This window comes from Myxocyprinus asiaticus, chromosome 19 (assembly GCF_019703515.2).
Source record: "Myxocyprinus asiaticus isolate MX2 ecotype Aquarium Trade chromosome 19, UBuf_Myxa_2, whole genome shotgun sequence".
In the NCBI taxonomy this organism is placed as follows: domain Eukaryota; kingdom Metazoa; phylum Chordata; class Actinopteri; order Cypriniformes; family Catostomidae; genus Myxocyprinus; species Myxocyprinus asiaticus.
This window is the reverse complement of record NC_059362.1, coordinates 42646101-42667380: the sequence shown is the minus strand read 5'-3', so window position 1 is coordinate 42667380 and position 21280 is coordinate 42646101. Positions and strand designations below refer to the sequence as shown.

General features: G+C 43.0%; 3 protein-coding genes across 3 annotated transcripts; 2 read left to right on the top strand and 1 right to left on the bottom strand.

Moving 5' to 3' along the window:
* Window positions 1-406: 406 nt before the first annotated feature.
* Window positions 407-1319, top strand: LOC127409984 (trace amine-associated receptor 1-like). Its single transcript, XM_051644959.1, has 2 exons — window positions 407-993; window positions 1247-1319. The coding sequence occupies exons 1-2, from the start codon at window positions 407-409 to the stop codon at window positions 1317-1319; spliced, it is 660 nt and encodes a 219-aa protein (XP_051500919.1).
* A 13441-nt stretch (window positions 1320-14760) lies between these two features.
* LOC127409709 (trace amine-associated receptor 1-like) lies at window positions 14761-15771 on the bottom strand. The gene has a single exon (XM_051644457.1). It carries the CDS (start codon window positions 15769-15771, stop codon window positions 14761-14763), a length of 1011 nt encoding a protein of 336 aa, XP_051500417.1.
* Window positions 15772-19737: 3966 nt separating this feature from the next.
* Window positions 19738-20748, top strand: LOC127409706 (trace amine-associated receptor 1-like). The gene has a single exon (XM_051644455.1). It carries the CDS (start codon window positions 19738-19740, stop codon window positions 20746-20748), a length of 1011 nt encoding a protein of 336 aa, XP_051500415.1.
* The last annotated feature ends 532 nt before the right edge of the window (window positions 20749-21280 follow it).

The following is a 21280-nucleotide window of genomic DNA, read 5'->3' as shown; positions in this document are numbered from 1 at the left end:
AACTGCTGTTACAGGGTCCTTGCTCTTCTACTTGTATGCTTTCGACTGTTGGGAAGAGAAGGTTACCTCGGGAGCTTCAATGCTGTGCGACTTGACAGGAGAATGGTTGCTATGAAACTATTGGGCTATAAATGTGGCCTCTCTACTCCATGAAGTAACTGCGTCTTTGCAAGGGGAAAGGTAAGAATGGGAAATAATTTGCAACGATTTGAAAGGACCTGGAAATGTTAAAGTAAAATGTAGAACAACTAGAGTCAGTCTGTTACATTTACAATCCATCATCTGTTTTAACATGTAATTTACTGTTAGAGACTGTTAAACTTAACTGGACAATGTTTGTTAAAGGCTGCAATTAACTTTGTGCAATTAATTGTTTCAAACAAGGAGTCTCCTTTGAATGCTGCAAATGGAAACCCAAATCAACATCAGTCAAAATGGAATCTTGGAAAAGCCCTTTCTTTGTTTTGAGTTTAGTAACATCTCTTGTCAGAAGCTTGTCTATCCTTTGGAAACTCGAATAATACTCTACATTCTTTTCATTGTCTCTTCAATTGTCACAATTATAGGAAACTTGTTAGTGATTATAACTGTTATTCATTTCAAGCAGCTGCACACACCAACCAACTACCTCATCCTGTCTCTGGCTGTGGCCGACTTGCTTGTAGGAGGAGTTGTTATGCCTCCCAGCATGGTGCGCTCGGTTGAGACTTGCTGGTATCTGGGAGATTTGTTCTGTAAAATACACAGCAGTCTGGATGTGACAATAAGCACTGCTTCAATTCTGAATCTCTGTATCATTGCTTTAGAGAGATATTATGCCATATGTCACCCTTTACAATATCATAGTAAAATGACATCAACTACCACTCTTGTCATGATTATTATTTGCTGGACTGTTTCAGCTACTTTGGGGTTTGGCATGATATTCCTGGAGCTTAATATTCTAGGTGTTGAAGATTTTTACTATGAGAATATTGATTGTGAAGGAAAATGCATTTTGTTTCAAAGTAAAGAGGGAGCTACAATAATGTCACTGATTTGTTTTTATATTCCTGCTTTTGTCATGCTCTGTGTGTACCTGAAAATATTACATGTGGCTCAAAGACAGGTGCAGGCCATCCAGAGCACTAACAGTCAATTAAAAAAAGAGGGAAAAGCCACCAAGACTTTAGCGATCATCATGGGGGTGTTTATGGTTCTCTGGATTCCTTTTTTCCTTTGTAATCTTATCGATCCATTCATTGGCTACTCTGTACCGCCAGTGTTGTTTGATTTGTTTTATTGGGTTGGATACTATAATTCCACTTGTAATCCTATAGTGTATGCCTTCTTTCACAGCTGGTTCAGAGATGCATTCAGAGTCATTCTATCTGGGGGAATATTTTGGACTAAATCTTCAAGAACGATACTGCGGTTATAATGGCAAAGATCATGTGCAAATGCATTAATTGATGCCATATTTGATGAAATCAACATTTATTTTGTATGTGTAAGGTGCACTCACACATTTTCAAGGAAAACTTGCAAATTAAGTTAATTAAATTCCAATAAAGAATGGATTTTATTTACAATATCCACAGTCCAATGCATCAGAATCTGTTGTTTAAAAGGAATGCAGGAATTTACCTTGAAATAAGAAACCATTCACTCGTGATGATAACAACAGCTTGCACAGGATCAATTTCTAACTAACTATTATTCAAAGCATATCCAATCGTTTTAGTGTCTGTCAAATTTCTATTTGGAATATCCACTCTGAATCCTTAATTAAAATCCATTTTTCCACATATCCGGGTTTGGAATGTGGGAGTGAATGATAGCTGGGTAAAATTGTATAATGCTGAATGGGGGACCACATCAAATACACATTTTGCTTACCCTTTTGCTCCAACAGCAAAAGAAACAAATCCACTTTTGTGCTTTCACAGCTTTACAAAAGGAGAAAAATAGAGAGTGGTGGATTACAGAAAAGAGAAAGATGCCAAATATTCTTTTACTACCTCAGCAGCTGTATTAGAAACCTCATGGCAGTTGTAGCAAATTATTTTTTTAAACTTATTTCAGGGTAATATAATACAAAATATAATGTTATAGGTTTACACTAAATACATTTTCTACATAGATTTACATTGCTAAATAAGGTGGTAATGCGTTTTCACAGTCTGTGAAAAGGGTCCATTGGTCTTCAAAAAAGAAATTTTATAGCATTTTAAGTGGGGTACCTGAAACAGTGCTAACTGGCTCAGCCTCAGTTGAGATACATTGATTCCCTGCACCCACTGTCAAGGTTCAGTTGAAAAGAGGACAAGGACTCGTAGAAAGTGAGATGCCTTCATTTTAATAATAATAATAATAATAAAAAAAAACAAACAAACAAAAAAAAAAAAAAAACAGAAACAACTCTGAAGGGGAAAACTCCAAAGTCCAGAGCAGAACACTACAGGACAGACTGGGTTCGATGCTCTGGGCTGGAACCGACACACAAGAGAACCTAACAGGGTGATAAACCACAACGAACTGGCACAAGACAAAAAACAAAATGGGGTTAAATAGGAAAGAAAAACGAGGGGTGGCAGAGATCAATGAGGTTCATCGCAGTTCAACCAGCAGGTTATTTTGGTGAGGTTTGGTGGGTTCCATCCCAAGTCCAAGGTTCAGGCAGTGACATATGAAGTATCCGATGTCTTACTGTTGGAGTTGGCATCAGTTCATCCTCTGAAGTCAAAAGACTGAAGTGATGTCTGGCTAACACCGGCTGTAGTTTGTCGTCATCACTCTGGAAAATTAGATTTTCAAAGGACAGATTGGTGTCATATATAACACCTAAGTTCTTTGCTGTAGAAAATGACGTAACAGAACATCCATCGAGAGTCAAATTATATTTTAGCAGTTTATTTTTAGAGGTTTTTGGTCCAATAATTAGTACCTCTGTTTTGTCAGAACTGAGTAGAAGTAAAATTCTGGCCATCCAATCTGATTTCATTGATACACTTTGTTAATTTGGAGAATTGTGAATTTTCGTTGGGTTTAGAAGAAATATAAAGTTGGGTATCATCGGCATAACAGTAGAAACTTATTCCATAATTCCTGATAATATCTCCCAGAGGAAGCATATACAAGGAGAAAAGCAGAGGCCCTAAAACTGATCCCTGTGGCACTCCATACTTAACTTTTGTTTGATTTGACAATTCCTCATTTACACATACAAGGTGGTAGCAGTCTGATAAATTGGACTTAAACCATGCTAATGCAAGTCCGCTAATGCCAACATAATTGTCCAGCCATTCAAGAGAATGTCGTGATCCATCGTGTCAAAGGCAGCACTAAGATCTAAAAACACTAGAAGAGAAATGCAGTCACGATCAGATGATAAGAGCAAGTCATATGTAACTCTGAGTGCAGTCTAGTGCATGATTATGGTGATAAGTTGGTCCGGTCACATTTTGTCTGACTCCAAGAGAGTTGAGAATATTGATAAATGCTAATCCCAATGTGTCATTTTCATTATCTATGTGAATGTTGAAGTCACTAACAATTAAGGCTCTATCTACATTAACTACTAGATCTGATAGAAAATTTTCAAATTCATCAAGGAAACCCGGGTGATCTATATACTGTAGTAAGGGCAAAAGATGACAGAGATTTTTTATTTATATCTGACTGTGTCACATTAAGCATTATTAGTTCAAAAGACAAACTTATATCCTGTCCTCTGAGCAACACCTAAAAACTTCACTATAAATTGTAGCAACACCTCCTCCTTGACCCTTCAGACGAGGCTTCTGGAGTAGATTAATTTAAACTAATAATTAGTGCTTTGGTAGAAAGAGATCTAATGTTTAGTAGCCCTACCTTTATATGATGTTTATCTTCAATTCCCTATCTGTCACTCACTCGACGTTGGTGTCGATGTAGTGACACTAGGGGTCACTCTTGGGAGCCTGAGACACCTCTGGTCTTTGATAAAAGGCCAATGAAAATTGGCGAGTGGTATTTGCATGCCACTCCCCCGGACATACGGATATAAAAGGAGCTGGTATGCAACCACTCATTCAGATTTTCTCTTCGGAGCCGAACGGTCATGCTCATTGAGCTGAATACTACTGTTCATTCACCTCTGCTGGATCTGACAGCGCATTTCAGCGGCTTCTCCCCCCTCTGCACTGGTGCACTGCAGAGAACGCCCCTGGGCGCTTCAGCAGAAAAACTAGAGAGTATATTTTCTGAAAGAGCATTTTATAAAATACATACAAGTATACAATATATACTAAAAGAGTATATATTTCTCTAAAAGAGCGCACACACGGAACGTCTTTTTAAAGATGCGTCTTTTTAAAGATGCTTTTCCGATTGTGTGTTATTCCTGGTTGCGCTCGTTATCTCTCGCCTTCCAACGGTCACGATCACTGTCTTTCGTGTTTTTGGATGGTCATGTTCTCCTTGCGAGAATATGTCCATGGCAACGTTGCGGTCGCGGCTCGCCTTCGTAAGAAAGCAAGCCACCCCAGAGGCTCACGCCTCGGTCCTTTTACCCACGGGTATGAGGCCAGTGCGACTAGCACTGGGGGTGATTTGGGGACCCCAATGGGACCGCCTCCGCCAGGTATCCCCCCCGCGGATCTCCCATTCCCACGCACGCTCATCTGTCCCGATCGGGCTTCCAGGTGAGTCCGCCGGCTCGTCTCACGGCGAGTTCGACCTCTTATTCGGAGCCCGCGAAAGTGATGAGCTCTCGAGCGCAGCATCGGAGAGCGGGCTCGTCCAGTCGGAAGCCTCAGCTGGGCTCCTTCCTTCGGGGTCGATTGTCCAGTCACAGGCTGACGTGGAGATGACGACATGCTTTCCCGGGCAGCCGCGAGCGTCGGTTAGAGTGGATTTCACCGCTCTTCCCTGAACCCTCGCGGCTCGGTGATTGGTTCCTGGGCTCGCGGCGCCACTCAAAGCCATGCCCCGCCCCCGTTCCTTTCTTCCCGGAAGTGCATGAAGAGCTGACAAGGTTGCGGGAGGCACTTTTTACTGCCTGGTCCCGATCTTTTCAGATTCCCCGCCCTCACTACCCTCGATAGTGGGGCGGCCAAGGGCTATTCGGCAACCCCCCAGTGCATAAAGGCGCTCGCGGTGCACCTATGCCCGCAGAGCACCGCCACCTGGCGTGGGTGCCCAAAGCCCCCATCCAAGGCCTGTAGGTTTACGTCGTCTCTGACGGCCAAGGCCTACAGTGCCGCTGGACAAGCCGCCTCCGCCCTGCACGCCATGGCTCTCCTGCAAGTCCGCCAAGGCGCTAAAGGAACTGCACGAGGGTAGTTCCACCCCGGGATTGATGCAGGAACTGCGCTCAGTGACCGACCTCACTCTCCGAGCGACGGAGGTCACGGCGCGGTCTCTCAGGCGGACGATGGCCACACTAGTGGTCCAGGAGCGCCACCTTTGGCTCAACCTGGTCGAGATGGGTGAGGCCGACAAGACACGATTTCTTGCTGCCCCCATTTCCCAGGCGGGCCTATTCGGCGACACAGTCGAGGGCTTTGCCCAGCAGTTCTCGATGGTAGAGCAGTAGATGGATGCTAGCCGGCATATCCTGCCCCGGCGTGGCTCAAGATCCCACACCCCGTCTACTCATCACCAAGGGTGTCCCCCTGCGGTGACTGCACCGGCTCCGCCGCAGCCCGCCCATTCGGCCAAGCCCCGGCGTGGAGCCCACCGCAGGAAGCAGACGCCACCCGTCTCGCGGCCGCCCAGAACCCGTGAAAGGCTTCAAGTGCCCTTGAGACGGGCGACCCAGGGACAACGAAACCCGCTGCTCTGGAGCTGGTAAGCAGATCTTCATCTTTTTGTTACCTTTTGCATTTTGCGCTGCATGCCCAAGTGGCTACAGTACTCAAGAGCGGTTTCCTTGTTCCCTTGGTCACGTATCCGGTGTGTATGGCCGTCATCACGACCACCGTCCACCACTCCATTTGGCAAGTTCGGCGCTCCAGCGGCGGTCTCCCGCCCCTGAGCGCCCAGCTATGGCACAAATCCACCCCCGATGTGACGGTCTCCACGGGTCACGAGGACAGGCCTCTTCCTCCCCCATCCCAGGCTGTTCCGGGGGTGGTCACAAGGAGCCAGGTAAGTGCTTCGATGTCCTTAGACTCAGCACGGCCACGATGTGGTGTGGCACCTCGAGCTCTGCCCCACCACGAGGCCCCACCTGCCGGTATATCCGATGACGTTGTCCCTTTGGTCCCCCTTGCGTGGAACTTGGACGCATGGCTTGCGCTTTCCAATCCTTCACGAGGGCTGGTCCGGACCGTCCGACTCGGCTGAATGATTCACTTCGCCAGGCATCCGCCCAGGTTCAGCGGTGTCCACTTCACCTTGGTGAAAGATGAAAACGCTGCTACCTTGCGCAGGGATCGCTACCCTCCTACGGAAGTGCGCGATAGAACCTGTCCCTCCAGCCGAGATGAAGAAGGGGTTTTTTCAGCCCCTACTTCATCGTACCGAAAAAAGGCGGTGGGTTGAGGCCAATCTTGGACCTGTGGGACCAGACTCCCGTTCAAGATGCTCACACGAAAGCGCATTCTGGCGAGCGTCCGGCATCAAGATTGGTTTGCGGCGGTAGACCTGAAGGACGCGTACTTCCACGCCTCGATCCATCCTCGACACAGACCCTTCCTGCGGTTCGCGTTCGAGGGTCAGGCGTATCAGTACAAAGTCCTCCCTTTCGGCCTGTCCCTGTCTCCTCGTGTCTTTACGAAGGTCGCCGAGGCTGCCCTTGCCCCGTTAAGGGAGGTGGGCATTCGCGTTCTCAACTATCTCGACGACTGGCTAATCCTAGCTCACTCTCAAGATGTGTTGTGCGCACACAGGGACCTGGTGCTCTCACACCTCAGCCGACTAGGGCTTCGGGTCAACTGGGAAAAGAGCAAGCTCCTCCTGGTTCAGAGCATCTCTTTTCTCGGTTTGGAGTTGGACTCAGTCTCCTTGACGGCGTGCCTTACGAACGAGCGTACCCAGTTGGTGCTGGCCTGTTTGAAGGCATTCAAACAGGGAACAGCGGTTCCACTGAAACTTCTTCAGAGGCTCCTGGGGCATATGGCATCCTCGGCGGTGGCCACCCCACTCGGGTTGATGCATATGAGGCCGCTTCAGCACTGGCTCCAGACTCGAGTCCCGAGACTGCCATGGTGCCACGATACACACCGCGTGGCCATCACGTTGGTCTGTCACCGTCTTTTCAGCCCTTGGACCGACCTCTCGTTCCTACGGCCAGGTGTTCCTCTAGAACTGGTCCCCAGGCACGTCGTGGCCACGACAGACGCCTCCAAAACGGTCTGGGGCATGCAGCCGCCGGCCTCTGGACGGGTCCGCGACTGCATTGGCACATCAACTGCCTCGAGTTGTTGGTAATTCTGCTCACCCTGCGGAGGTTTCGGTCGTTGATCCAGGGCAAGCACGTGTTAGTTCAGACAGACAACATGACAACGGTAGCATATATCAACCGCCAAGGTGGTTTGCGCTCTCGTTGTATGTCACAACTCACCCGCTGTCTCCTCCTCTGGAGTCAGCAGCACCTCAAGTTGCTGCAAGCCACTCACATCCCGGGCAACCTCAACACTACGGCGGACGCACCATCACAATAAGTTACCCTCAGGGGAGAGTGGAGACACCACCTTCAGGTGGTCCAGCTGATTTGGAGTTGATTCGACAGGCACAGGTGCACCTGTTCACCTCCCAAGAATCCTCCCCACTGCCTGCTCTGGTACGCCCTGACCGAGGCCTCCCTCGGCATAGACGCGCTGGCACACAGCTGGCCCCCTGGCATTCGCAAATATGCGTTTCCCCCAGTGAGCCTGCTTGCACAGACCCTGTGCAAGGTCAGGGAGGACGAGGAGCAGGTCATCCTGGTAGCACCCTACTGGCCCGCCCAGACATGGTGCTCGGACCTCACGCTCCTTGCGACAGCTCCCCCCAGGCAAATTCCCCTGAGGAAGGACCTTCTTTCTCAGGGAAGGGGCACCATCCGGCACCCGCGCCCAGACCTTTGGAATCTCCATGTGGAAGACCTAAGCTGTCTCCAACCTGTGATGGTAGACATGTACACTCAGGCTAGGGCTCCCTCTACGAGGCACCTGTATGCCTTTTAAGTGGTGTCTGTTCGCTAAGTGGTGTTCTTCCCATTGGGAAGACCCCCAGAGATGTGCAGTCAGATCAGTGCTTTCCTTCCTGCAAGAGAAGTTGGAAGGGAGGCTGTCCCCTTCCACCTTGAAGGTGTACATTGCTGCCATAGCAGCACACCACGACGCAGTCGATGGTAAGTCCTTAGGGAAGCACGACCTGATCATCAGGTTCCTAAGAGGTGCCAGGAGGCTGAATCCCTCCAGGCCATGCCTCGTTCCCTCATCGGACCTCTGTAGTTCTTCAGGGTCTACAGAGAGCCCCCTCTGAGCCTTTGCAGTCAGCCGAGCTTAAGGCACTCTCCTTGAAGACTGCCCTCCTGACTGCACTCACTTCCATCAAGAGGGTAGGTGACCTGCAAGCGTTCTCTGTCAGTGAAACGTGCCTGGAGTTCGGTCCAGGTTACTCTCACATGATCCTGAGACCCTGACCGGGCTATGTGCCCAAGGTTCCCACCACCCCTTTAGGGACTAGGTGGTGAACCTGCAAGTGCTGCCCCAGGAGGAGGCAGACCCAGCCCTGTCATCGCTGTGTCCGGTGTGCGCTTTACGCAACTATTTGGATCGCACGCAGAGCTTTAGAATCTCTGAGCAGCTCTTTGTCTGCTTTTGGTGCACAGCGGAAAGGAAGCGCTGTCTCCAAGCAGAGGATCGCCCACTGGCTCGTTGACGCCATAACTATGACATATCTCGCCCAAAACATGCCACCCCCGGTAGGGCTACGAGCCCATTCTACCTGTGGTGTAGCGGCTTCTTGGGCCTTGGCCAGAGGTGCCTCTCTAACAGACATTTGCAGAGCAGCGGGCTGGGCAACACCCAACACCTTTGCAAGGTTCTACAACCTCCGGGTGGAACCGGTTTCGTCCCAGGTAGTGGCACGCAACACAAGCGGATAAGCCCGGGATAGCCGGCTGGATGTATCACTTGCACATAGTGCCTTCCATCTCCTTTTGAGCTGAAGACATGCGCCGTTAATTCCCAGTAGTGTTCACAAAATTTGTTCCCTGGTTGACTTCCTCCGAGCCCTGTGGCAGTCGAGTTTTCTGAGAGACTCGCTGCTGGCCCAGTACACATGCTAACTAAGAGCCCGGTTCTGGGGTAGGTGCTCCGCATGTGGCGGTTCCCTGTAAGGCTAACCCCATGCGATCTATATCTTCCGCTAATTCGTTTCCTTGCTGGCAAACTGCATCTTCCTTGGGCGGAGCCCCTCTGCCCCAGTCTCCATGTTTGTAGTAACTCCTCCCCCATTGGGCAGGATCTACCTTGAAGGCTCTCCACATGGTAGGGACACCCCCCGACTAGACCTGGCGGCCCAGTCGGATAATCCCCTTTCTTTTTTAGGGAGTTCAAGGGGAAAAGAGGCCACGACTGGGTTAAGCCTGTCTCTATTTTTGGGTAGTCGACTTGTCCCCAAAAAGGGCCGTTCGACACTCATAACTGTGTTGGGAGGTTACGTGTCAACCTGGCGTGCTGGCTATGAGGTGCACAGCAAGTCTGCCCACCACACACCGCCAGTTCATGTAACACAGTTCAGCCATGTGGCATTTTGTATAGGGACCCCTAGTGTCACTACATCGACACCAACGTCGAGTGAGTGACAGATAGGGAACGTCGTGGTTACTGGTGTAACTAGTTTGACCGTAATAATTTTTTTTCAAAATGATTTTGTAAGGGGTCTGTGTTTGGTAGTTCGGGGAACAAACACAGTCTCTACGTGTTATCTACAGTAGGTGATACAGTCTCTATGTGTTGTAGTTTATGTGACCTGTGTGACGTCTCAAGGCAGCTAGCAGAAGTTCAAATTAACCAGTTTGTCTGCTTCCTGACCTGGGCCCCAGTTAGTCAAATAATATCACTATTAAGACTATGAGCCAAATTACTAGAGAGGAGAGTGGCACCTTCTCTGGAGGGATGGAGTCCATCTCTCTTTAGCAGGTCAGGTCTACCCCAAAAACTCTTCCAATAGTCTATAAATCCTATGCTATTCTCCGGACACCACTCAGACATCCAGCCATTCAGTGACGCTAATCTACTATAAACCTCATCACCATGATGAGCAGGGAGGGGACCAGAGCATATTACAGTGTCTGACATCGTTTTTGCAAGTTCATACACCTCTTTAACATTATTTTTTAGTGATCTCCGACTGGCGAAACCAGACATTATTAGTGCCGTCGTGAATAACAATTTTAGAAATCTACATTTAGCATTAGACAGCACTTGTAAATTTGATCTGATATCAGATGGCGGAGCCCTTGAAATGCATTTAAAAATAGTGGCTGGAGTCTCTATTTCCATGTTCCTTAAATAGAATCACCAATTATTAAGGCCCTTTCAACATGATTCTCAGTGGGTGCATCACTGAGTGGGAAGAATCGATTGGAAACCCTAACAGGAATGGGAGAGTGGTGTCGCTTTTCTGAGTGAGTATGCCGCCGAGACGTCACCCAAACACCTTGCTGCGGGGGCTCTTCAGCCAGAACCAAAGTGTGTGTGTTGCTCGCTGTACTACCCACACCCGAAACAGTATCTATCGGCTTCTCTCTTTCTCACTGACCTCCACTAGCGTTCGGATGCGTGCCTCAAAACTCATTAACCTTCTCCGTCAGCCTGACTAATTCCTTACATTTATCACATAGTGATGAGGTGGAGGGCGTGGCCGGGCCGTGAGGGTGCACCCACCTCCTCCTTGCCCATTCTTTACTTGTTACACACATGTAAACCCCTCACTGCTGACAGAAGAAGCTATAGTAAACATGTGGCATGCAGTGCAGGAAGTAATAACATGAGCAGATGCCATGACTTACCGCAATTGTTTGTTGTTGTTGTTATGGTTATTCTTGAGCAGCGATGGTTTGAGACTGATGTGGTTCTTAATCAGCAGATGTTTGAGATTGATGCAATAATCCGTGTAAAACACAGGAGAAAACTAATGCATGCAGTCGAGACATGAGATGTAAACAAGTGGAAAAAAAGAGAAAAAAAAGGATAAATGGGTGTGCACAGTAAAATACACGCTGAAACAGTAGAAAAGCGGAAAAAAATGAAGCACGTGGTAAAATGGCAAAAGATAAAACAATGAACATGAATAAGCAAGAATAAGCAATGCTAAACAAGCTACAAACAGTAGCTTCAATGGTTCTTTGCAGCAACTGTTGTTGGATCAGGACAAGAGACAGGATAGCACATGGCAAACAACTTAAAGATCATGTGCTCACAACAAACACAACAGGTTAGACAAAAAGAGCACATGGCAATGAAGCCATCATTGTCCATGTGCTCAAACAAAAAGACAAGACATGGAGCATGAGTGTCCAGATCCCTACTCAGAAACAAGACCAAACCAGACCGCAGAGTCAGGATCCAGACAACATGCTCTGAACATGAGACACAGACTATACAGAGCACACGGCTAGGAAAACCACCAAAGCTGTGCATTCACACAGAGACATAGAACATACATGTCAGGATCCTATCAACAATAAACCTGACTGACAAAGGTGGCAGGATCCTGACATTACCTCCCTCTAAAGGGAAGCCTCCTGGCTGAGGACGCTGGCAGCGACAGGGGAATGGCCTCCATGGCCGAGGATCCCGGCAGCGGTAGAGGAACGGCCTCCGTGGCTGAGGACGCTGATGGGGAATGGCCGTCACCACCTGGTGGGTGGCAGCTGGAACAGCCACCGCCCCCTGACGGGTGGTAGCGGGCTTGACCGCCGCCTCCTCGCAGTCAGTAACGCAGAAGAATGAGCCATAACCGTTCTTCCACCTCCTTCTATGTCTCTTAGAACAGGTCATTGGAGGACTGGGGATCTGGCTAAACAAGGGTGGGAGGGTGGGAAATTCCACATGGGGGAGCTCTTCCTGGAGCAGAAGTACCAAGGGTGGGAGGGTGGGAAAGTCCACATGGGGGAGCTCTTCCTGGAGCAGAAGTTCAGGCTCCCCAAGATGGAAAATGTGGTAAACAAAATCCAAGAAGCCCAGATTTCCCAGCTTTTCAATTGCTTCTGTCTCTTTATGTAATCTCAGACTGACATGATGATCAGTGGGGGGGGCTTTGTGGGGGCCAAGACATCTGTTGCAGGGCTCCCTGTTCTTCTATTCTAATCTTTTCTATTTGCAAAAGTAATGTTTGGGAGCCTAACATTTATATTTCCTATTGACACTAAAGCTGAAGATATAAATAACCATCTTAAGACAAATGCTTTTGTGAAACATCTTATGTGCCTAAGACTTTTGCACAGTACTGTACGTTGAAAACCTCTTTCAAATCAGTCTCATTATAGTCCAGCTCATCCACTGTGATCAGAAAAATCACAGGCAAAACCCCTCAAGTTCACATCCCCCTGACGGACCTCACAGAGGTGGATGAGCCAAACCATAAGCTGACGGGTAAAGTAAGTGCAAGTGGAAGGTGGAAAACTCCAAAGTCCAGGGCAGAACACTACAGGACAGACTGGGTTTGATGCTCCGGCTGGAACTAACACACAGGAGAACCTAAAAGAGTGATAAACCACAACAAAATAACACAAGACAAAAACACAATGAGGTTAAATAGGAAAGAAAACGAGGAGGGAATCAGGGAAGCAGGTGAAGCAAATAAACTAATAATGAGGTAACAAGGGGGTGGGGTCAGGACGAGAGATGGGAGAGCACATGGCAAACAACTTAACAAGAACCATGTTTTCACAACAAACACAACAGGCCGGACAGAAAGGGCACATGGCAATGAAGCCATCATTGGCCATGTGCTCAAACAAACACAAAGACAAGACAATACAGCACGTGGCAATGAAGCCTCATTAGCCATTTGCTCAAACAAAAAGACAAGACATGGAGCATGAGTGTCTGGATCCCGACTCAGAAACAAGACCAAACCAGACTGAAGAGTCAGGAACCAGACACCATGCTGTGAACATGAGACACAGACTAGACAGAAGAGCACACGGCCAGGAAAATAACCACAGCCGTGTGCTCACACAGAGACATAGAACATACGTGTCAGGATCCTGTCACCACAATAAATCTGACTGACAAAGGTGACAGGATCCTGACACCCAAAGTGCAATCTCTGCAGCACTTTTTCATGCTTGTCATATGTACTTAATGTGTGGTTTGCATTATTATGCATGTAAAGTTTTGTTATTTCTCCCACAATGCTCACTTACTGTACATTCAGTGGTGTCCTCTGAGGTCCAGGAAGGGAGCGAGCAGGAAAGCCCAGTCACCACTTAAATGAACAGTACCGCTTGGACCCCAAAGCAATTCAACTGAATGAAAAAACGTATGTATACTTTATAACCTTAGAAAACTTACAATATAACTTGACAATATACAGGGTTACTACCTTTGGTTACCTGGTTGTAGTAAGATTTTGATGAATCAGTCACAGACACAAAAGCACATAAAAGCGAATATTTGATACTAGTAGTTTGTTTAATTTGTAACGCCACAACACGATTATCAAACCCTACAATGCAAAAAAAAAAAAAAAAGATTTGTGTATGTGTGTGTGTGTGTGTATGTGACACTAACAAATGGCATTTACAATTCCAATAAACACACATATACTATGGCACATCAGGAGTCCAGAAATGGTCTTCCGTGGTGGCTGAGGTACACAATAATACAAGTTGATCTCTAATAATTAACATAATTATTAATATATATATATATATATATATATATATATATATATATATATATATATATATATATATATATATATATATATGTATATACACACACACACACACACATATATTATTATTTTTTATTATTTATTTATTTTTATTTTTTTATTTTTTTGATGACCTAAGCATCTGGAACCTTTTGAGTTTGGCACAATTTTATATTTCACAGTGCTATGGGAAATCAAACTAAACTAATTTAATTTAAATAACACCTTATTTCTATAGGGCTATTTATAATATTTTTACTGTAGAATATTATAGAATATATTCTTACTGTAATATACTGAAAGAAACTGTTTTGTTAATTGGTCTGTCAAGAGAGAGAATGAAGAATTCAGAGCGGATATCTGGAAAAAGTTGTTGGTAGAAACATATGTATTTGTCAGACACTAAAAAGAATAGTGTTGGAAGTGCTTAGAATAAGTTTCAGGAAATTAAGGATGAAACGGCTTTTGATGTAATCACAAGTGAATGGTTTCTATTTTCATGATAAATTCCCGCACCTCACAGGTATGGTGAAAACTACAGATTCTGATGCATTGTACTGTGGATCTTGTATAAAATACATTCTTTATTAGAATGCTATATGATTTAAATAGCCTCAATCTGAGAAAATAAATGTCCATTTGTATATTTTGAAATGTGTGGGGAAGAGATCTTCGAGTTCTGACCATGCAGAACATGCTGAAAGTCAAGACATACAGCACTTATTAACGCGGGTACTTATATCACATACATGATTCTTAAAATACAACCTTGTTTTCCACTTGTGTAAGAATGGTCAGCTAAGAAAGCATATACAAAATAAATGTTTATTTTGTCAATAAATACTGCTAAATCTATCGATGATTCACCAAAGTAAATCAGAAAATATGGCATCAATGAATGCATTTGCACTGGTGTCATTAGAGAAGTATTGTTTTTGAAGAATTAGTCTGAAATATTTTCCCAGATAGAATTACTCTGAAAGCATGTCTGAACCAGCTGTGAAAGAAGGCATACACTATAGGATTACAAGTGGAATTATAGTATCCAACCCAATAAAACAAATCAAACAACAGTGGTGGTACAGAGTAGCCAATGAATGGATCGATAAGATTACAAAGAAAAAAAGGAATCCAGAGAACCATAAACACCCCCATGATGATCGCTAAAGTCTTAGTGGCTTTTCCCGCTTTCTTAAATTGATTGTTAGTGCTCTGGATGGCCTGCACCTGTCTTTGAGCTGTATGTAATATTTTCAGGTACACACAGAGCATGACAAAAGCAGGAATATAAAAACAGATCAGTGACATTATGATAATTGCCTCTTTACTCTGAAAAAATGTGCACCTTCCATCACAGTTAATATTCTCATAGTAAAATTCTTCAACACCTAGAATATTAAGATCCAGGAATATCATGCCAAACCCCAAAATAGCTGAAACATTCCAGAAAATAATAATCATGACCAGAGTTGCAGTTGATGTCATTTTACTATGATATTGTAAAGGATGGCATATGGCATAATATCTCTCTAAAGCAATGATACAGAGATTCAGAATTGAAGCAGTGCACAATGTCACATCCAGACTGCTGTGTATTTTACAGAATAAATCTCCCAGATACCAGCAAGTCTCAACCGAGCGCAGCATGCTGGGAGGCATCACAACTCCTCCTACAAGCAAGTCGGCCACAGCCAGAGACAGGATGAGGTAGTTGGTTGGTGTGTGCAGCTGCTTGAAATGAATAACAGTTATAATCACTAACAAGTTTCCTATAATGGTGACAATTGAAGTGACACTGAAAAAAATGTAGAGTAATATTCGAGTTTCCAAAGGATAGACAAGCTTCTGACAAGAGGTGTTACTAAACTCAAAACAAAGAAAGGGCTTTTCCAAGATTCCATTTTGACTGATGTTGATTTGGGTTTCCATTTACAGAATTCAAAGGAGACTCCCTGCAATAAAGGATTTCACCAAGTTAATTTCAGCCTTTGACAAACATTGTCCAGTTAAGTTTAAGAGTATCTACAAGTGAATTATATATTAAAGAGTTGGTGGATTTTACAGTAAATGCAACATACAGTAAGTACAAGTTCTAATATTTCCAAGTGCACTCTATTCATTGCATAAATTATTGTGGAACATAAATAACAAAATGCACAACAGTTATGTACTACTATTTTTAATATTCATTCAAATTGTGATTTAGTACAGTAAAATCATAAAGCATGTAATATAAATATGACTTTAGTTCAAATCACTTTAAAATGTTTCTATGTCCCTTCAGTTATGGTGGCACTGAATCAGCATTGAATTCTTACTAGAAATAAAACCCCATTAAATTTGTTATTTTCATCTACAAGAACATTTTTGCCTGGCTTTTGTGTTTCACAGTCTCTCACCAATGTTCATACCTTTCCTTTGACAAAGAAGCAAAACCTTACTAGATGGAGAAGAGAGGCCACATTTATAGGCCAACAGTTTCATAGCAACCTCTCTCCTGTCAAAACACATGGCCCCTCAATATCTAAGAGATCTCCTATCGCATCGCCCATTAAGATCTCAAAACATTGTTTACAAATATTGTAGTATTTGTTATGAAAAACGAATAGTCTAAACACATTAAGAAACTTTAACTACACACTGTAAAAAAATATCCTGTTGTTTAAAATAAATAAATAAATAAATAAATAAAACTGGCAGCTGTGGTTGCCAGAATAATTATGTTAAAAATACAGTAAAAATGTAAACAACTATACAGAACAACCTGTACATTTTACAGTTTAAAACAGTTGTCATTTACATGACCACAATGGCACTGTAAAAAAACAAATTCTGTTAAGTTTACAGTAAAAAAAAAAGTCATAAACCTGACATTAACCTTCTGAAACTGTATAAATCTGCTTTTTACTTTATAATGTATTGTTAATCACCGTAAAAATTACAGAAGAGCACATGATGACATGAAGTTCACCAACAGTGGCTCTTCCAGGAGCAATGACCAATAAACATGTAGAGACAGTGCTCAGTGTCACTCACACAAACACTAAACACCATCAGGGTAACACATGTGAAATTTAAATAATACAGTAAACATTAACTAAACTACATTAAATATAACACAGAACACCCCAATGTACGTAACTGATATTAAAAATAAGAAGAAACATAACTATTCCCATAAAATATAATGAAATATGATGGGTCATGCAGTGAATTGTGGGAATGCCCGATTATTGTTTTTTACTGTAATTTTATAATAATTTACTGTAAAAAGTACATGTACTCTCTTGTTAAACATAATGTAAATTTTTACCATTAATTATACTGGAAAATCATTTTATTGTAAAAACCACTGTATTGTCTTTGAAAATATATTAAAATTTTTACTGTATATTTTACAGTTAATACTTGTTAATTAAAAAAACTAAAACATTCTGTAGCATTTTCACAGTCTTTTACGGTTAAAAATACAGACATTTTTTACAGTCCATATAAAATACTAATGATATTAAATTTAAAGTTGAATACATTCCCCCAAACAGATTTAATATGAAACTATAAAGGCTCAGGTATATGTAATTTTTTGCCATGCCGATTTGCTTGCGCACGGTTGAGGACTCAGCCTTTCATAGTATACTCTTTTGACCGCGAGCGCATATGGACGCGTTCGTTCGCATTCATTTAGTTTTTTCCTCATGAAAAAATCTGATGGGATGCTGTGATTTCCCTCTTTTCTGTGATACTGTGTCGTTTTTTAGATTTGTATAATAACTCGTTGCAGTTACAGATTTTTTGTAAAAAAAATTCTGAGATTGTGTGAACCTGAAGCACTTTTCTTTCACAATGCATGTGAACCATTCTGAGATCTTTATAAACAGCGTATCATGAGAGCTCCTTGGTATCATTCGCCCTGCGCATGCACACAGAGCAGTGCATCACCTATTCCCTCTGAAGCATGCACAGATCATTCATGTGATAAATTCACAGAATTTTGCGGTTTAAAACTCACATATGATTACATTGCGATCCTGATGTTATTTTGTATAATTGTAAAGCCCTGAATGATGGTGAAATTAGTCTAATGACCAATCTTTAGGAAAAGCAGTGGCCAAATAAAAGGTGCATTAAAATGATCGCGATATTCACAACATGGCTTAATTTTATATCGTCAGCAAAATCCATCTTGATTATATCGTGAATGCTCAATATATGGCTGCAGTCCTGCTGTGCTGGTGATGAAATTTGCGTCACACACTGTACATCTTGCGGAAAACTAAAGTATGCTTTGACTTTCACATTTCTGTCACTGTTACCACAGTAAAAAATTATACATTTTAGTAAGGGTGATGATGTGAATTTAAAAGGCCTTGTAGTTGATGCATGGGACAGTGTTGTCTTCTCTTTAACTTGTCAGTGCTGTTCATAATGTTGATGCTGTCTAGCACTTTGTGAGGTTTGACTTCCTCCATTGCGCTTTAAAGTACAACATACGTTTTATTGTCCCTGCAGCGATATTGAGTGAAGGTTGAGACTCGAGCAAGTTCCACTGTCTAAGAGCTCTGGCTGTCCTATACATCTTTTGCGAGAGTTGTAGTGGTTCATGGCAAATGTAATCATGCCACGCAGATGCGCATTTCAGTTGTGAGATTTATTTGGGTGGCATGTGAGCTTTGAGACAGAAAACATGCATGAGAGTTGGCAACCCTGCAATAATTGTCATCTTAAATATCATAAAAATTAATGCGTATTAAATCATATATCTTGTATCACACGAATTTACCGAAGCTACAAAGGATCAAATTCAGCATTTCTCTTTCTTTGTTTATTCAGTTAGCTTGAGTTTAACTTGAATACTACCTGATTAGCAGCAACCAGATTTAAGTAATAATAGACTACATGTAATCTGGATTATGTAATCAAATTACAAAACTCAATTACTTGTAATCAGATTACAGTTACTTTTGTATTCTAGAAACACTCCCATAGTAAATGCATGTTAATGGTGTGAATTATTCTTATCAGTTAAAATGTGTTTTTGTGTTTCAAGAATCTTTAAGTGCCTTTCTTCCAGTAATACTTTTGTATTTCATCTTTCAAATTGGTAAAGCTGTTGGCCTTTTGGCACATGTAAAGCTACTGGTTGTAGGTTTAAACCCCACACGGAGGTGGTGGTTCAGATAAACATCTGTTTTTCTTCAACTTGTTGCAGCATCAGGGGTTAGGAGACAAAAGGAAGAAAATCTAGCCCCTCTTGGGGATTTCTATTCTCTCTACTATCAAATAAGCAATGTTTTGAGACCTTAATGAGTGTAATGTGATAGGAGATCTCTTAGATATTGAGGGGCTGGGTGATTTGGCAGGAGAGAAGTTGCTATGAAACTGCTGGGATATAAATGTGGCCTCTCTTCTCTATGTAGCAACGTTTTGCTTCTTTGTGGGAGGAGAGGTAAGAACATAGGTAAGAGACTGTGAAACAGAAAAGCCAGGTAAAAATGTCCATGACGATGAAAAAATAAAATTGATTGGGTTATTGTACCTAATAAGAATGAAATGAAGATTTATTCTGCTATTTGACCACCCGCTTGTAAGGGGCATACAGTAGAAACAAAGTAATTGAACTCAATAATATAACTTTTCTATTAAATCACAATTCAAATGACAGTAAGACTTAAAGGGAAAATAATTACTGTGCATGCGTTATTCATGTTCTAAAATATTTTATGCAATGATTAGATTGCCCTTGGAAATATTAGAAATTGTAAGTGTGTTGCATTTAAAATCCACCAAATCTGAGGCATGTAGTTCACCTGTACTGCAACTTAACTGCACAATGTTTGTTAAAAGCTGCAGTTAACTTGTGCAATCCCTTGTTCCAACATAGGGAATCATCTATAAATGGACACCCAAATCAACATCAGCCAAAATGGAATCTTGGAAGAGCCCTTTCTTTGTTTTGAGTTTAGTAACACCTCTTGTCAGAAGCTTGTCTATCCTTTGGAAACACGAATAATACTTTATATTATTTTCAGTGTCTCTTCAATTGTCACCATTATAGGAAACTTGTTGGTGATCATAGCTGTTATTCATTTCAAGCAGCTGCACACACCAACCAACTACCTCATCCTGTCTCTGGCTGTGGCCGACCTGCTTGTAGGAGGAGTTGTGATGCCTCCCAGCATGCTGCGCTCGGTTGAGACTTGCTGGTATCTGGGAGATTTATTCTGTAAAATACACAGCAGTCTGGATGTGACATTGTGCACTGCTTCAATTCTGAATCTCTTTATAATTTCTTTAGAGAGATATTATGCCATATGTCATCCTTTAGAATATTATAATAAAATGACATCACATACCACTCTGTTCATGATTATTATTTGCTGGACTGTTTCAGCTGCTTTGGGGTTTGGTATGATATTCCTGGAGCTTAATATTCTAGGTGTTGAAGATTTTTACTATGAGAATATTGATTGTGATGGTAGATGCATTTTTTTTCAAAGTAAAGAGGCAGCAACAATAATGTCACTGATCTGTTTCTATATTCCTGCTTTTGTCATGCTCTGTGTGTACCTTAAAATATTACATGTGGCTCAAAGACAGGTGCAGGCCATCCAGAGCACTAACAGTCATTTAAAAAAAGAGGGAAAAGCCACCAAGACATTAGCGATCATCATGGGGGTGTTTCTGTCTTTCTGGATTCCTTTTTTTCTTTGTAATCTTATTGATCCATTCATTGGCTACTCGGTACCACCACTGTTGTTTGATTTGTTTCTTTGGGTTGGGTACTATAATTCCACTTGTAATCCCATTGTGTATGCCTTCTTTAATAGCAGGTTCAGACATGCATTCGGAGTCATTCTATCTGGAAAAATATTTCAGACTAATTCTTCAAGGACAATACTGTTGTAAATGTGATATCACAATGATTCTTGCCAATGACATGAAATTCTATCATTATGAACCATCTCATATGTCATATATTACTTGGCATCAATCTAAGAATTTTACCTTTATTGTATTGCTGCTTCAGCACATAAATAAATTCCATCTGACATACCTGTTCTTATCTGACCCAGAAATCCATGTGTGGAAAAACTGCATGAGTGCTCGTTGATCTCAATAGTTCTGAAATATTTCAGGCCAAGTATGACCTTTTATCAAAGCAGGACATCCAAGTACCATCTAGTCACCACCAATGTGCCCTCACTTTTTTCCACATTGAGCAATTGACACGTGACATAATGCCATATTTTGATAAATATGATTAATATAAATGATTCTCAAAGCTGTAAGCATGTCTTGAATTTTTGGCCAAACCATTTGGGGGGTGGGGGTCTCGGGTACTGAGGTTCCAAATGTGATGGTTCTTTTTGTTCCTTAATATAACAAAGGTGCTGAATGCAATTCCTTTTGGAATACAGGGTCTAAATTTGATATTGAC

Coding starts and splice junctions, on each gene's coding strand:
- LOC127409984 (XM_051644959.1), top strand. CDS start 407: ATGGAAACCCAAATCAACATCAGTCAAAATGGAATCTTGGAAAAGCCC. Junction 994..1,246: donor ATTGATTGTGAAGGAAAATG/CATTTTGTTTCA, acceptor CCATTCATTGGC/TACTCTGTACCGCCAGTGTT.
- LOC127409709 (XM_051644457.1), bottom strand. CDS start 15,771: ATGGAAACCCAAATCAACATCAGTCAAAATGGAATCTTGGAAAAGCCC.
- LOC127409706 (XM_051644455.1), top strand. CDS start 19,738: ATGGACACCCAAATCAACATCAGCCAAAATGGAATCTTGGAAGAGCCC.